Source organism: Rana temporaria, chromosome 7, assembly GCF_905171775.1.
Source record: "Rana temporaria chromosome 7, aRanTem1.1, whole genome shotgun sequence".
Lineage (NCBI taxonomy): Eukaryota > Metazoa > Chordata > Amphibia > Anura > Ranidae > Rana > Rana temporaria.
Window position 1 is genome coordinate 1,339,249 of NC_053495.1, and position 17,727 is coordinate 1,356,975.

The following is a 17,727-nucleotide window of genomic DNA, read 5'->3' on the forward strand; positions in this document are numbered from 1 at the left end:
GGAAGGAGAGGAGGGCAACCAGAGGAAGGGAAAGGGAAGGAGAGGAGGGCAACCAGAGGAAGGGAAAGGGAAGGAGAGGAGGGCAACCAGAGGAGGAGGAAGGAGAGGAGGGCAACCAGAGGAGGAGGAAGGAGAGGAGGGCAACCAGAGGAGGAGGAAGGAGAGGAGGGCAACCAGAGGAGGAGGAAGGAGAGGAGGGCAACCAGAGGAGGAGGAAGGAGAGGAGGGCAACCAGAGGAGGAGGAAGGAGAGGAGGGCAACCAGAGGAGGAGGAAGGAGAGGAGGGCAACCAGAGGAGGAGGAAGGAGAGGAGGGCAACCAGAGGAGGAGGAAGGAGAGGAGGGCAACCAGAGGAGGAGGAAGGAGAGGAGGGCAACCAGAGGAGGAGGAAGGAGAGGAGGGCAACCAGAGGAGGAGGAAGGAGAGGAGGGCAACCAGAGGAGGAGGAAGGAGAGGAGGGCAACCAGAGGAGGAGGAAGGAGAGGAGGGCAACCAGAGGAGGAGGAAGGAGAGGAGGGCAACCAGAGGAGGAGGAAGGAGAGGAGGGCAACCAGAGAAAGAGGAAGGGGAGGAGGGCAACCAGAGAAAGAGGAAGGGGAGGAGGGCAACCAGAGAAAGAGGAAGGGGAGGAGGGCAACCAGAGAAAGAGGAAGGAGAGGAGGGCAACCAGAGAAAGAGGAAGGAGAGGAGGGCAACCAGAGGAGGAGGAAGGAGAGGAGGGCAACCAGAGAAAGAGGAAGGAGAGGAGGGCAACCAGAGAAAGAGGAAGGAGAGGAGGGCAACCAGAGAAAGAGGAAGGAGAGGAGGGCAACCAGAGAAAGAGGAAGGAGAGGAGGGCAACCAGAGAAAGAGGAAGGAGAGGAGGGCAACCAGAGAAAGAGGAAGGAGAGGAGGGCAACCAGAGAAAGAGGAAGGAGAGGAGGGCAACCAGAGAAAGAGGAAGGAGAGGAGGGCAACCAGAGAAAGAGGGCGAATAGGAGGAGGAGGAGAGGGCGAATAGGAGGAGGAGGAGGAGGAGGAGGAGAGGGCGAATAGGAGGAGGAGGAGGAGGAGGAGAGGGCGAATAGGAGGAGGAGGAGAGGGCGAATAGGAGGAGGAGGAGAGGGCGAATAGGAGGAGGAGGAGGAGGAGGAGGAGGAGGAGGAGAGGGCGAATAGGAGGAGGAGGAGGAGGAGAGGGCGAATAGGAGGAGGACGGCGACCAGAGAAGGAGAGGGCGAATAGAGGAGGAGGAGGGCGAATAGAGGAGGGCGAATAGAGGAGGAGGAGGGCGAATAGAGGAGGAGGAGGGCGAATAGAGGAGGAGAGGGCGAATAGAGGAGGAGAGGGCGAATGAGAGGGCGAATAGAGAATGAGAGGGCGAATAGGAGGAGGAGGAGAGGGCGAATAGAGAATGAGAGGGCGAATAGGAGGAGGAGGAGAGGGCGAATAGAGGAGGAGGAGAGGGCGAATAGAGGAGGAGGAGAGGGCGAATAGAGGAGGAGGAGAGGGCGAATAGAGGATGAGGAGGGCGAATAGAGGAGGAGAGGGCGAATAGAGGAGGAGAGGGCGAATAGAGGAGGAGAGGGCGAATAGAGGAGGAGAGGGCGAATAGAGGAGGAGAGGGCGAATAGAGGAGGAGAGGGCGAATAGAGGAGGAGAGGGCGAATAGAGGAGGAGAGGGCGAATAGAGGAGGAGAGGGCGAATAGAGGAGGAGAGGGCGAATAGAGGAGGAGAGGGCGAATGAGAGAGCGAATAGAGAATGAGAGGGCGAATAGGAGGAGGAGGAGAGGGCGAATAGAGGAGGAGGAGAGGGCGAATAGAGGAGGAGGAGAGGGCGAATAGAGGAGGAGGAGAGGGCGAATAGAGGAGGAGGAGAGGGCGAATAGAGGAGGAGGAGAGGGCGAATAGAGGAGGAGGAGAGGGCGAATAGAGGAGGAGAGGGCGAATAAGAGGAGGAAGAGGAGGAGGAGGGCGAATAAGAGGAGGAGGAGGGCGAATAAGAGGAGGAGGAGGGCGAATAAGAGGAGGAGAGGGCGAATAAGAGGAGGAGAGGGCGAATGAGAGGGCGAATAGAGAATGAGAGGGCGAATAGGAGGAGGAGGAGAGGGCGAATAGAGGAGGAGGAGAGGGCGAATAGAGGAGGAGGAGAGGGCGAATAGAGGAGGAGGAGAAGAGGGCGAATAGAGGAGGAGGAGAGGGCGAATAGAGGAGGAGGAGAGGGCGAATAGAGGAGGAGGAGAGGGCGAATAGAGGAGGAGGAGAGGGCGAATAGAGGAGGAGAGGGGGAATAGAGGAGGAGGGGGGGAATAGAGGAGAGGGGAAGATGGAGAAGGTGAACAGAGGAGAAAAAGCATTTTTTTGGCGGACAATGGACCAGGGGAACCGTCTGCCTTTACAAAAGTTCATTTAAAAAGTGAAGCTTGATCCCGCCATATTCTCGCTCGGTCTTCCATAACCCAAAATGTTGAAGAAAGCTAAAAGTCCGACTAAGAGAATCGCAGGTTCTGGTTCTGTAGAACACTTTGTCCATACAGCCCAATGGAGAGGTTTGGAGATGATTTCTGACCCCCCTGCCGCCCCCCCTCCCCATGGATGGATGTATTACTCTCTCTACAATGACGGATAATTATTATTTTTCCTCTCCTGGGATTGCTGAATATTTGACTCCAATTTTGACTCCGATGACAAATTCCTTATATTTTACATTTATAAAGTCATTGGGGACACGACTCTAGCCCCGGGATGGCGCTCGGCGACCCTCTAGCCCCGGGATGCCCCTCGGCGACCCTCTAGCCCCGGATGCCGCTCGGCGACCCTCCAGCCCCCCGGATGCCGACGGCGACCCTCCAGCCCCCCGGATGCCGACGGCGACCCTCCAGCCCCCCGGATGCCGACGGCGACCCTCCAGCCCCCCGGATGCCGACGGCGACCCTCCAGCCCCCCGGATGCCGACGGCGACCCTCCAGCCCCCCGGATGCCGCTCGGCGACCCTCTAGCCCCGGGATGCCGCTCGGCGACCCTCTAGCCCCGGGATGCCGCTCGGCGACCCCCTAGCCCCGGGATGCCGCTCGGCGACCCCCTAGCCCCGGGATGCCGCTCGGCGAGGGAGATCTGTTCTGAGCGGCCCTCGGAGACGCACAGAAGTGGACTTTCCGAGGAGGTGAGAGACACTTCCGTGCGAGAAGAGGACTCTCCTCTGACACAGGCATGACTTGTGTATACAGATGAACACCCTGCTATGTAAACCAGCCCGGCTCAGGGGGGGGGGGCCTCAGCAGTCTCTGCCAGCACCCCCCCCCCCCCCCCATCTTCCTGCAGACCCCCCCCTCATCTTCCTGCAGACCCCCCTCTCCCCCCCCCCTCAGAGGACTCATTCCAGCTACCTGACATTTGGAAAAAGAGGAGAGTCAGGAAAATACCAGACGGGCCGTTCCAGAAGACGGAGCATTGTGCTTACATTACTAGGAAACGGCTCCAGGGAACCCCGGAGCAAGAGACACTGGCGGGAGCCCAGGAGAGGGCGGAGGAGGGGCCTGCAGGGGAGACTGAGGGAGCAGAACAAGGGAAACATACTCGCCAGGGTAACAATGTATCAGAGAAAGATACTTCCAACATTCTACCAGGGAAGGCACATGCCAGGGTAACAATGTATCAGAGAAAGATACTGGTAACATTCTACCAGGGAAGGCACATGCCAGGGTAACAATGTATCAGAGAAAGATACTGGTAACATTCTACCAGGGAAGGTACATGCCAGGGTAACAATGTATCAGAGAAAGATACTGGTAACATTCTACCAGGGAAGGCACATGCCAGGGGAACAATGTATCAGAGAAAGATACTGGTAACATTCTACCAGGGAAGGCACATGCCAGGGGAACAATGTATCAGAGAAAGATACTGGTAACATTCTACCAGGGAAGGCACATGCCAGGGTAACAATGTATCAGAGAAAGATACTGGTAACATTCTACCAGGGAAGGCACATGCCAGGGTAACAATGTATCAGAGAAAGATACTGGTAACATTCTACCAGGGAAGGTACATGCCAGGGTAACAATGTATCAGAGAAAGATATTTGTAACATTCTACCAGGGAAGGCACATGCCAGGGTAACAATGTATCAGAGAAAGATACTGGTAACATTCTACCAGGGAAGGCACATGCCAGGGTAACAATGTATCACATGAACAGTGCAGAGGAGGGAACAGGGAAAGATACTTGTAACAATGCATCACTTTAGAAAAGTGCAGGGGGAGATTTAAAGGGGATCCAATAGACACGGACACACAGATAAACGAAGGAGGAAAAAAAGAGGATGAAGGAGGAAAAAAAAAAAAAAAAAAGAGGATGAAGGAGGAAAAAGAGGATGAAGGAGGAAAAAGAGGAAGGAGGAAGGAGGAGGAAGGAGGAGGAGGAGGAAGGAGGAGGACAGATTCACTTTAACAAAGACAGTTTGCAGCGCAGCGGTGTCCTCTGCAGAGGTGACAGTTGATATCATTTCTCCGGTGTGAAGAGGATCTACAGAATATTACAATAGAAATAAAGGCGGAGCTTAGCTGGAGGAGGCCGGACTTCGCGATTCCGCCGCTTGAGCGAAGTGTCTCCCGGGGCTGATGTGTTGAAGTTCATTCATGTGTGCAGCCGCCTCTCGCCCCGACAGCCTGGGTGAGAAGACCCGGCACTTCCATCCTGACAGTGACAAGCCGGCTCCACAGCCAACACCGCCGGCAGCTGCCAGAACCGGAATAAACCTCCCGCGGTGGACGGGGCTCCAGTGTGACAAATGACTGACAGGTCCACTTTACAAGTGTTACATGTCTGAACCCAGAGTCACTTCTCTGAAGGATATCGCTGCCCAATCCCCATCATTCTTCACTTCCCGAGCGCCCCACTTCCCGCTCAGCTCGCCACAGCGCCCCGCTCAGCTCACCCCGTCACCCCACAGGGCCCCACTTTCTGCTCAGCTCACCCCACTCGCCTCGTCACCCCACAGCGCCCTACTGCCCGCTCAGCTCGCCACAGCGCCCCGCTCACCCCGTCACCCCAGTGTGCCCCACTTCCCGCTCAGCTCGCCACAGCGCCCCGCTCAGTTCTCCCCGTCACCCCACAGCGCCCCACTTCCCGCTCAGCTCGCCACAGCGCCCCACTCACCTCGTCACCCCACAGCGCCCCACTTCCCGCTCAGCTCTCCCCGTCACCCCACAGGGCCCCACTTCCCGCTCAGCTCGCCACAGCGCCCCGCTCAGTTCTCCCCGTCACCCCACAGCGCCCCACTTCCCGCTCAGCTCGCCACAGCGCCCCGCTCAGCTCACCCAGTCACCCCACAGGGCCCCACTTTCTGCTCAGCTCACCCCACTCGCCTCGTCACCCCACAGCGCCCTACTGCCCGCTCAGCTCGCCACAGCGCCCCGCTCACCCCGTCACCCCAGTGTGCCCCACTTCCCGCTCAGCTCGCCACAGCGCCCCGCTCAGTTCTCCCCGTCACCCCACAGCGCCCCACTTCCCGCTCAGCTCGCCACAGCGCCCCACTCACCTCGTCACCCCACAGCGCCCCACTTCCCGCTCAGCTCGCCCCGTCACCCCACAGCGCCCCACTTCCCGCTCAGCTCGCCACAGCGCCCCACTCACCTCGTCGCCCCACTTCCTGCTCAGCTCGCCACAGCGCCCCGCTCAGCTCACCCTGTCACCCCACAGCGCCTCACTTCCCGCTCAGCTCGCCCCGTCGCCCCACTTCCCGCTCAGCTCACCACAGCGCCCCACTCACCCCGTCACCCCACAGCGCCTCACTTCCCGCTCAGCTCGCCCCACTTCCCGCTCAGCTCGCCCCGTCACCCCACTGCCCGCTCGCCCCACGCCTCATCACCCCACTGCCCGCCCAGCTTGCCACAGCGCTCAGCTCGCCCCGTCACCCCACTTCCCACAGCGCTCAGCTCGCCCTGTCACCCCACAGGGCCCCACTTCCCACTCAGCTCGCCCCACAGCGCCTCACTTCCCGCTCAGCTCGGCACAGCGCCCCGCTCAGCTCTCCCCACTCGCCTCGTCACCCCACAGCGCCCTACTGCCCGCTCTCCTTGCCTTACTCTCGTCACCCCACTGCCTGCTCAGCTCGCTCCAGCGCCCCACTGCCCGCCCAGCTTGCCACAGCGCCCCACTGCCCACCACAGCGCTCTCTCCTTGCCTCTCTCGTCACCCCACTGCCTGCTCAGCTCGCTCCAGCGCCCCACTGCCCACTCACCAAAGAAAGATGAGCAACCAGTGGGAATGGTTTCTATAAAGAGACCCCGTCATCACCCAAAAAATGTGTTTAATACGTCAATGTGGAATTTCCATTTAGAGGCCAAAATAAGGTTTTAATCCTAATCTACTGTGTATAGTCAACGCGTTTCGGAGTGGGGGAGGGGGGGCTACACATCTATTTGATCACAATTTAGGAGAAGTATGGGAAGTTGAACACAAAATGGGATCAGGCTGAAAACTGGTCACATGAGTGCTCCATAGAAGTACAACTAAAGTAGCTTTGGCCATACTACTCCTTTAGAAGGGGATATAAAAGATCGGGATACGAATTGAAACAATGTAACAAAAACCTTCTACATCTCCAACAAATGAACGTCAATAGACTGAACTGTTTCCGGTTGTCTGAAGAAGATTACTACAAGATTCCGACAACTGCGCCGACTCACCTCGAAACTTCTTGGGGGGGTTGTTGAGGTCCCCGGCTTCCGGCTGCACCACACATCGATCGTCCACCAAACTGCAGAGAGGAAGAAAGTTATACAAAGAGAGCGAATAAATCTCCATCATTGGTGTATCTAAGCCCGGCGTCACCACGTGGCAGAGCGTGGTCTGGAGTGACCTCCGTACCAACTAGCAACCTGGGTGAGACAGCCCGCCCCCCTCCCCCCACCATCATCCTCACAGCAGGGAAGAGGGCAGAAGGTGCGGCGGGTCTGCAGAGGGGGTGGGGTGACTTCTGTTCCAATCACAGGCTGAGGCAGGAGAGGACCAATCCGTGTTCCCTAAATATGAAGTTTAATCCGTTTATATTTTGCCTTCTCTGGTGATTGGATGACAGAAACAATATAACAGAAGAGGTCCCTCCCATGTGGGTCTCCATCTGTTGCATTGATCGGGTTTCATGGAGTATAAAAGTGATTTGTTATGCTTACTTAAAAAAGGAAGAGTGGCCCCAAACCTCCTCTTCAGGGGTCCCTCGCTGGCACCCCAGGCTCCTCCTCAGTGAGCAACCATAGGAAGCCAATTCCCATCATGGCTCACCTGTGGGCTCAATCCCGAGCTGCACTGCCTGCATCCATAGACACCGCACAGCTCGGCCCCGCCCCCTTGTCACAGGATTTGACTGACAGTAGTGGGAGCCAATGGCGCTCCATGCTTCAGCAAAGCCTATGAGTGGGGAGAGCTGCTACAGAGGCACAGTGCTGGATGGAGTAAGCGCTCAGGTAAGTATACAGGGGGGGTGGGGGGATGAGACAACTACTAGAACAATTTATAGGAAATACATGAAGATGACAAATGTTTTGGCTTTACGACCTTCATCAATATACAGCCAATCAGGAATCGAGTCTCACCCCAACGTGCTGATGAATCCATTCACTGATCCCTCCGCATAGAGAGAGACGATGTCCCCGACATGGAGGAAGCTGGAAATCTTCTCCGACATCTTCACCGATCCTGAGACAAGACAAAAGGGCAACGCCAAGGTGAGGCCGGCACAAGTAGGCATCATTACCCCCCTCCCCCATTATCCCACCATCATCCGATCACCACCACCCCCCACCATCCCATCCATTATCCCCCTCCCCCACATGGAGGAAGCTGGAAATCTTCTCCGACATCTTCACCGATCCTGAGACAAGACAAAAGGGCAACGCCAAGGTGAGGCCGGCACAAGTAGGCATCATTACCCCCCTCCCCCATCATTATCCCACCACCCCCCACCATCCCATCACCACCCCCCACCATCCCATCCATTATCCCCCTCCCCCACATGGAGGAAGCTGGAAATCTTCTCCGACATCTTCACCGATCCTGAGACAAAAAGGCAAATCCGTCAGGAGGAGCGACGCCAGGGTGAGGCTGGCACAAGTAGGCATCATTACCCCCCTCCCCCATCATTATCTCCACCACCATCCCATCCAATTCATTAACCCCACACTCCCCCCTACCACTATCCCCACCAGCCATCTTATGAGGCTGGACAGAACGCAACCCGACCGCTACACCTGGGGTGTGATGCGGTGTGCAGTCTATAAGCCTCCATAGAACACAAAGCCTCATCTTCTTCATTGGAACACTACTGAGCTCCCAGCCCCCCCCCCCCAAATCACCGGGGACACCCCAGATTTCAGCCTACCCCCCCCCCCCCATCACGGGGGCACCCCAGATTTCAGCCTGTCCCTCCCCCGGGGACACCCCAGATTTCAGCCTACCACCCCCCCCCCCCCATCACGGGGACACCCCAGATTTCAGCCTGTCCCTCCCCCCAGGGACACCCCAGATTTCAGCCTGTCCCTCCCCCGGGGACACCCCAGATTTCAGCCTGTCCCTCCCCCCGGGACACCCCAGATTTCAGCCTGTCCCTCCCCCCAGGGACACCCCAGATTTCAGCCTGTCCCTCCCCCCAGGGACACCCCAGATTTCAGCCTGTCCCTCCCCCCAGGGACACCCCAGATTTCAGCCTGTCCCTCCCCCCAGGGACACCCCAGATTTCAGCCTGTCCCTCCCCCAGGGACACCCCAGATTTCAGCCTGTCCCTCCCCCCAGGGACACCCCAGATTTCAGCCTGTCCCTCCCCCCAGGGACACCCCAGATTTCAGCCTGTCCCTCCCCCCAGGGACACCCCAGATTTCAGCCTGTCCCTCCCCCCAGGGACACCCCAGGTGCAGCCTGTCCCTCCCCCCAGGGACACCCCAGGTGCAGCCTGTCCCTCCCCCCAGGGACACCCCAGGTGCAGCCTGTCCCTCCCCCCCAGGGACACCCCAGACAGCCTGTCCCTCCCCCCCAGGGACACCCCAGATTTCAGCCTACCCGAACCGGGGACACCCCAGATTTTAGCCTACCCCCTTTTCCAGGGGGCACCCCAGATTTCAGCCTACCCCCCCCCCCCCACCACCGGGGACACCCCAGATTTTAGCCTACCCCCTTTTCCAGGGGACACCCCAGATTTCAGCCTGTCCCTCCCTTGGGGACACCCCAGACGCAGCCTGTCCCTCCCCCCCAGGGACACCCCAGACGCAGCCTGTCCCTCCCCCCCAGGGACACCCCAGACGCAGCCTGTCCCTCCCCCCCAGGGACACCCCAGACGCAGCCTGTCCCTCCCCCCCAGGGACACCCCAGACGCAGCCTGTCCCTCCCCCAGGGACACGACTCCTCCCCTCTCTCAGGGACACCCCAGACAGCCTGTCCCTGCCCCAGGGACACGACTCCTCCCCTCTCTCAGGGAGGTGTCACACGCACAGTACATACCTGGACCGCGATGTTTCTGGAAATCCGTCCCAATCCTTCACAATCTCTTATTCTATGAAGACAAAAAAAGTGAAAATCCGGATTAAGAAAAAAACGGTACAAATGGGAAGTAGGAATCTGAACAGAATTGGTGACAGGAAATGGTTTTGCCGACTTTCACCGTTTTCTGGAGTCACATGAGGAGCGGAACGCGGCAGCCGCACTCCAGTCATTGTGCTCGTTCACCTGAATGGCGACTCGCGCAGGAAGCGAAGCGCACTGATGATACAAATCCGCTTTTATTGTGTTCAGTGGCAAAAAAGAAGCACAGCGAGCTTTTCATACGGCGAGCCCAGTCCATTCATAGCAGATGGAGGGCCGCAGCGCATGAAAACATTGTGTCCTCGGGGAGGTGAAATCCACTCATGGCGAGGAAACCATCAAAGGAAATCGCGTTTCTAATAATGGAACCAAAACGCGTATAAAGGGGACGGAACAGCCATTTTATTTCTCATCAACTCATTTCAGATCCTATCAGATATTTATAGCACGCCAAAAAAATACACAGCACTGTACATACTGTACACCCCAATATACACAGCACTGTACATACTGTACACCCCAATATACACAGCACTGTACATACTGCACACCCCAAAATACACAGCACTGTACACCCCACTCATCCCCCCCCCAATATACACAGCAATGTACACCCATCTCCACTGTACACAGCACTGTACATACTGTACACCCGTCCCCACTGTACACCCCAATATACACAGCACTGTACATACAGTACACCCCCACTCATCACCCAATATACACAGCACTGTACATCCCCACTCATCCCCCAATGTACATACTGTACACCCCCAATGAACACAGCACTGAACATACTGTACACCCCCCACACATCCCCCAAAGTACACAGCACTGTACACCCCCATCCATCCCCAACCATGAGAGCACCATCCGAGGTCCCTACCTTACATACATCACACATAATGGGGGCAACAAAGACAGGAGCCAATCACCATCCAGCAGGTCTACGGATAGCCATCTTTAGAAATTCTTTACCGATATAATACAATAATTACCCGAGAAGGAGGGGGGGAGGGGAGCAGAAGGAGAAGGAGGGGGGAGGGGAGAAAAGGGGGATGAGGGGAGAAGGGTCTCTCCTTTGACTCACTCAGCGGCTCATGTCTGACAGAACAGATATAAGAAAGAACCTTTATAGAGCAAAAATCACTACCTGCTGACAAAGCGGTAAATGCGGAATTTGCTAAATAATGTCCAAAATTTAAAAAAAACAAAAAAAAAAGTATGTATGTATGTATGTATGTATGTATGTATGTATGTATGTATGTATGTATGTATGTATGTATGTATACACACACACACACACACACACACACACACACACACACACACATGTGTGTGATCGCCTGCACTCCTTTTCTCTGGATTGTGGAGGATGAAGTTGGTTACTTTGTATCCTGGAAGTGACACATTGATTTTGATACATTTGAGAATGTCAGCGCTGTATTTATTGATCTGTATTGATGGTTTGTGTATATAGGACCGCTGATTGATATTTTGGGTTTTTGTATTTTGATACATTTGAGGATCTGTTGAATTGTTTTCCAGTCCAGAAAAATCTTAATCAATACAATTAGAAATGCGCTTCCCTCCCATCTGTATTTCCAGCTCCGTTCCCTGCCCCAGATAATCAATTCCACCAACCACCTTCAGAAAAGATTTGCAGGAGACCCGCCGATCACTGGCGCAAAGCTTAAAGGGATTTATTTTCCGAATCGGTGCCTTTAATCTCGTGCATTGTGGGTTCACTTACCTTTTCCTTCCATTTCCCGTCTAAATGTTTTTTTCCCCCTTTGTCTGAATTTCTCACTTCCTGTTCCTCCTCGGTAAGCTTTCCACCATCATCCGAGCCGTTCTGGCTGGGGGTCAGTCAGAACAGCTTACTGAGGAGGAACAGGAAGTGAGAAATTCAGACAAAGAAAAAAAAAAAACACAACAACATTTAGACAGGAAATGGAAGGAAAAGGTAAGTGAACCCACAATGCACGGGATTAAAGGAACCGATTCAGAAAATAAAACAAACCTTTACAATTCCTTTAACAAGCTCCAAAAAATATTATAAAATATTTTTTAATAACTATTTTTTTTTTTTCCTGCAAAAAAATAAAAATTAAGTGCGTTTACTCACCTGGGGATTACCTGCCCCCCCCCCCCCCCCCCTCCCACACGTGGCATGGTCATAAAAGCCATAAACTGGTGAAATATATTTCTAATGACTGAACGGCTCTCACCTCACTGACTTTTATAGCCGGACACATTGCATGAGATCTGAACTCCCAGAATGCCCTGCTGCTCATATGAGCCCCTTAAAGGAGCCGCGTACTGGAAACAAACGCACCACCTGTATGGAAGCTGTCAGATCAGTCACAAGGAAACCGAGATAACATTCACCTTTTCCCTTGTGAATGATTGGTGAATGCAAAAACGCACCGCTATCCTCCCCTAGATAGACGTCCATCACCTAAGGAGAATCTCCAGACATCCGTCAGCCCATGTGGGCTCATCCATCTACCCGTCTATTGGGCTTTCCAACTATCCAAGATGTCTGTCCATCCATCATGTTCTCTAGCCATAGTCCGTCCCCCCCCACCGACCATCCATGAGGCCCCCAGCCCACTGACAAGCCAACCATCCAAGCTGCCCCCAGTGCACTGACCAGTCATTTACCCATCAATTAGGCCCCCCTTCAGCCCTGTGACCAGCCAGCCATTTACCCAGCCAGGCACGAGGCTCTCCAACCAGCCAGCCATTTACCCAGCCAGGCACGAGGCTCTCTAGCCAGCCATTTACCCAGCCAGCCATTTACCCAGCCAGGCACGAGGCTCTCCAGCCAGCCATTTACCCAGCCAGCCAGGCACGAGGCTCTCCAACCAGCCAGCCATTTACCCAGCCAGGCACGAGGCTCTCTAGCCAGCCATTTACCCAGCCAGCCATTTACCCAGCCAGGCACGAGGCTCTCCAGCCAGCCATTTACCCAGCCAGCCAGGCACGAGGCTCTCCAACCAGCCAGCCATTTACCCAGCCAGGCACGAGGCTCTCCAACCAGCCAGCCATTTACCCAGCCAGGCACGAGGCTCTCCAGCCAGCCATTTACCCAGCCAGCCAGGCACGAGGCTCTCCAGCCAGCCATTTACCCATCTCCATAGCACTGTATGACTATCCATAGTGCTTCTTAGCCATCAATCTTTCCATAACTCTTACCATCCATCTTCTGCACCCTTCAGTCATCCATTGTACCTGTGCACTTCTTCAGCTCAATACCTCCAACATTCTGGGGGGGGGGGGGGGGGTAAATGTCCACACAGATTCTAATAGTCTTCCCTGTGTGTGACACCATGAGACACCATATTCCTCATATGCTTGTTGCTCCGGGTTGGTTCCTCCACAACTCCCAGCTGTCAAGTTACTGAAAGTTGCAAAAGACCTCAAACAACCCAAAGGAGTTCCTCCGTCCCCAACGCCGACAGCTGTCTTCTCTGGCAACTTTCCCGTCATCACTTTAACTCTTCCCCACCGTGTCCATATTCCGGCTCCCACCATCACTTCCGTCCACATGGAGCGTTGTGTGAGAACATTTATGTAAAAACCGATCCAATCCGAGGAAACTGGCGACACCGAGACCGCCGAGGAAACTGGCGACACCGAGACCGCCGAGGAAACTGGCGACACCGAGACCGCCGAGGAAACTGGCGACACCGAGACCGCCGAGGAAACTGGCGACACCGAGACCGCCGAGGAAACTGGCGACACCGAGACCGCCGAGGACAAAGATGTCAGCAGAGCCCTGCGAGGGCCAGTGAAGGCCGACTGATGGCCGGGTCACCGAATGACATTTATATGGAGAAGAAGAACGTCAGAAAAGGGCAACTGGATCCAAAACTGGAGACAGCCGACCTTCTCCAGAGGGGGGTCACAGGAACATTTCCTCCTATGAAAGGTGATCTTGTCCATCAGGATCTTCTGCACTTTCTTTGCTGGATATATTCCTGAATAGACGAGGCGGCATGTCCTGCAGAGACCTGAGTCCACCAATGTCCAGACAAAGGACCACGGAAATCACCCGGGACAGACACACAACAGTCCAGTAGCCCCATAACAAGCCTGCTGAATGTGTCCGATATGCAATATAGAAAAAAAAACATTTACTTTTATAAAATCTGGATTAGTAAAGACATTTGGAGCTCACGGAACATCGGAGATTTTACCATTTACAGCATTCAGGAGGTCATTCGCCAGCTGCACAAGTCGCTGCAAATCTTTTTGGATTTACGAGACGGAGGTGACGGCACCGGCTGGATGGAATGTAGCGTTTGACCTCAATTGTTTGATTTCTAATAAAGTTAATTTTGATTAGTTGATTTTTTTAAAAAAATGGTTTCATGAAAAAACAAAATAAAGTTATCCCAATTTTTTGTATGCGAAAGATGAAGTTACGCCGAGTAAATACCGTAGATACACAACTTGTCACGCTTTAAAATTGCACACTCGTGGAATGGCGCCAAACTTCTATAAGCGACGCTTTAATTTTTTACAGGTTACCAGTTTAGAGTTACAGAAGAGGTCTAGTGCTAGAATTTATTGCTCTCGCTGTAACGCACGCAGCGATACCTCACACGTGTGGTTTGAACTGCGTTTACATGGGGGCGGGACTTACGCGTGCGTTCGCTTCTGAGCACGAGCTACCGGGGACACGGGAATTAAAAAAAAAAAAAAATGTTATTACCTTTATTCCCATTACAAGGAATGTCAACCCCATTTTTTTTTACTTCTACCTAGAGGTAAGCCTAGAATTAGGCCCCTTTTCACATTGGGAGGGAGGTGCGGTGGCGGTAAAGATCCGCTATTTTTAGCGGCGCTTTACTGTTGGAATTGCAGCGGTATTCAGCCACTAGCGGTGCAGTTTTACCCCCCCTAGCGACCGAAAAAGGGTCAATATCCCCATTGCCTTCAACGGGAAGAAGCGGTGGAGGAGCGGTAAACACACCGCTCCAAAGATGCGGCTAGCAGGACTTTAAGGGCGGTCCTGCTAGCGCACAGCTCCAGTGTGAAAGCCCCCGGGGCTAGCCCATTATGCTTTTCATTTGCAGGTAAGTGTCACATAATGGGCTAGTATGTGATGCGATGTATACTAGCCCATTATGCTTTTCATTTGCAGACTTTGCAGGAAGTAAAACCCATCAGAGGGGTCGGGATCAGAGGGGGTCGGGATCAGAGGGGGTCGGGATCAGAGGGGGTCGGGATCAGAGGGGGTCGGGATCAGAGGGGGTCGGGATCAGAGGGGGTCGGGATCAGAGGGGGTCGGGATCAGAGGGGGTCGGGATCAGAGGGGGTCGGGATCAGAGGGGGTCGGGATCAGAGGGTTTACATGCTCCAAGTGTCGGCGTGCGTCGTTTTGTTTTATTGTTTTTCTGTCATTTATATATTTTGTAGCATTTCGTTGCGCTGAACAATGTGGCCAAAAGATACAATTTCAGGAAGCGATTGATGAACTCGGAAATCTCTCTGAACTTCCTACAAGTGGAAATATAAAAACCCAACCAAGGAATTTATGAGCGGTCTGGAGAATGTAGAGTCCTACGGCGGGGCTGCCGCCATCTTTGAAGGATTTATCTCATAAAACGCGCCCCCCCCCCCTCCCCCACACACAGCGCAGGACAGACGAGGGACAGAAATAAAAAAAAGTGTTACTTTGTGTAAACTTCAACAAAACTTTATTTTATTGCCTTGTGGAGACGAAGACCCAGCAGACTCCAGGAGAGGAGGAATCGTGGAATAAATAACGATTAAAAAAGGCGCACAGAGTCTCGGCGATTTCCTAACCCCCCCCCCCCCCCAGATCCTTCCCAAGTTTGGCATTTCATCCTTCGCTTTCCAGCCCCGCCGCCTCTGCCAAGAAGGAAAAACGTGCAATCTTATCGCAAGAGCCGCCGGCGCCCCGCCAGAATGTTCTCTACGGGACACCCAGGAGACCACACATGTGAGAAACACAACAGAGATACAAACCGGGACCTCAGCGAACGTGCCCGTTACACGCCGCGACATCGTCCCGCTACACACGCCGCGACATCGTCCCGCTACACACGCCGCGACATCGTCCCGCTACACACGCCGCGACATCGTCCCGCTACACACGCCGCGACATCGTCCCGCTACACACGCCGCGACATCGTCCCGCTACACACGCCGCGACATCGTCCCGCTACACACGCCGCGACATCGTCCCGCTACACACGCCGCGACATCGTCCCGCTACACACGCCGCGACATCGTCCCGCTACACACGCCACGACATCGTCCCGCTACACACGCCACGACAGACGAACGATCGTTCAGGTTTAATCTGCAGATCGCAATTGAAGAGGTTAATAAAAGTTGCCAAAAATCTCCAACAGAATAAAGAATTCTGTTGCACAGCTAGCGGCCATGTAAAATATCGGCATAATTTGGATAAAAAAAAAAAAAAAAAAAAAAATCGCCTGATGCCGATTTCTCCAAAACGGCCAAATATCGGCCGATATATCGGTCGACCTCTACTTCAGATCTCAATACCATAAACATGAGATTAGAAATTGCAGAGAAATGTTCACCAATACATTACAATTTAATTCAACCCAATCGATTTTAGACGACTGAAATGTCCTGGAGATTTCGTTGACTAAAATTGATTTTTTTTGCCAAAATTAAACACCGGTATTTGTATTATTGGATGAAAACTTTATTAAAAACAAAAATCCTACAATACGAGAATTTTTTTTGTGCTTTCACCATTGGATAAGTTGGCACGACCCGTCCTGATTGGCCATGAAAAGCTGTCCTAATAAGATCGGACGAAAGACGTATTTTTCATACAATTTTCTGATTGTGTGTATGGGGGGGGGGGCTTGACACTCTACAGAGAGAATAAAATAAATAAAAAGATTGCTTTCCTAATAAAAGGAGAGTGCAGGTTTTCATGCCGTCACACTCACCATGATCCCTTCAAACAGAAAAAGAAAAAGAAAAAGAGAAGACCCCACACAGGAATCCACATTCAGATTTCTGTATCTCAGGATTCTCGCCCCTCCTCCGCTCCGAAAATCAGCAATTTCCCCCTCAAATAAAAAAAATCAGGATTTTGGCATGGGATGTAAATGAAGGTTTGCAGAGAACTTTATAATCAGGAATCTATTTTTACTCTCCATGAAAGCGCAGCTGCCTGGAGTCACGTCAGAAAATCGGGAAGATTGTCTCCTAAATGGCGGCAACGAGGCAGAAAAGGTTTAATGACTAGAAAAAGAGGCCGAGCCGCTCATTACAGCGACTAATGGGAGACTAAACAGGCGCAACGCGGCATTGAGTGGAGGGCCGAGGGGGTGACCACAGGACAGAAGACCCACACTGACCACATGACTCTGTATAAGGGGGTCACCGCAGGGGGAGGGGTGCTCTTCTATATGGATCTTTAGTTATTAGAGGGGTCACCAATTCCTCCATATAGATCTTTATATCACTAGAGGGGTCTTCATCAGGGGGAAGGGGGTCCTGATTCCTCCATATAGATCTTTATATCACTAGAGGGGTCTTCATCAGGAGGAAGGAGGTCCATCAGTAGAGGGGTCTTCATCAGGAGGAAGGAGGTCCTTTTTTCTCTATATAGATCTTTATATCACTAGAGGGGTCTTCATCAGGAGGAAGGAGGTCCTGATTCCTCTATATAGATCTTTATATCACTAGAGGGGTCTTCATCAGGGGGAAGGAGGTCCTGATTCCTCTATATAGATCTTTATATCACTAGAGGGGTCACCAGCAGGAGGAAGGAGGTCCTGATTCCTCTATATAGATCTTTATATCACTAGAGGGGTCTTCATTAGGGGGAAGGAGGTCCATCAGTAGAGGGGTCTTCATCAGGAGGAAGGAGGTCCTGATTTCTCTATATAGATCTTTATATCACTAGAGGGGTCTTCATCAGGAGGAAGGAGGTCCTGATTCCTCTATATAGATCTTTATATCACTAGAGGGGTCTTCATCAGGAGGAAGGAGGTCCTGATTCCTCTATATAGATCTTTATATCACTAGAGGGGTCTTCATCAGGGGGAAGGAGGTCCTGATTCCTCTATATAGATCTTTATATCACTAGAGGGGTCACCAGCAGGAGGAAGGAGGTCCTGATTCATCTCTATTGTTGTCAAAGTTTTA

General features: G+C 53.4%; 1 protein-coding gene across 8 annotated transcripts in view; it reads right to left on the reverse strand.

The window, feature by feature from the left end:
* ITPR1 (inositol 1,4,5-trisphosphate receptor type 1) overlaps window positions 1–17,727 on the reverse strand; it is a 208,280-nt gene that overhangs the window by 156,977 nt on the left and 33,576 nt on the right. For all 8 annotated transcript variants that reach the window (XM_040358648.1, XM_040358650.1, XM_040358649.1 and 5 more), the window contains exons 2-4: window positions 9,472–9,523; window positions 7,575–7,677; window positions 6,669–6,739 (exon numbers count right to left, since the gene is read on the reverse strand). In XM_040358648.1, coding sequence (XP_040214582.1) covers window positions 6,669–6,739; window positions 7,575–7,666 — 163 coding nt within the window. In that variant the 5' untranslated portion in view covers window positions 7,667–7,677; window positions 9,472–9,523. The remainder of the gene's footprint in view (window positions 1–6,668; window positions 6,740–7,574; window positions 7,678–9,471; window positions 9,524–17,727) is intronic.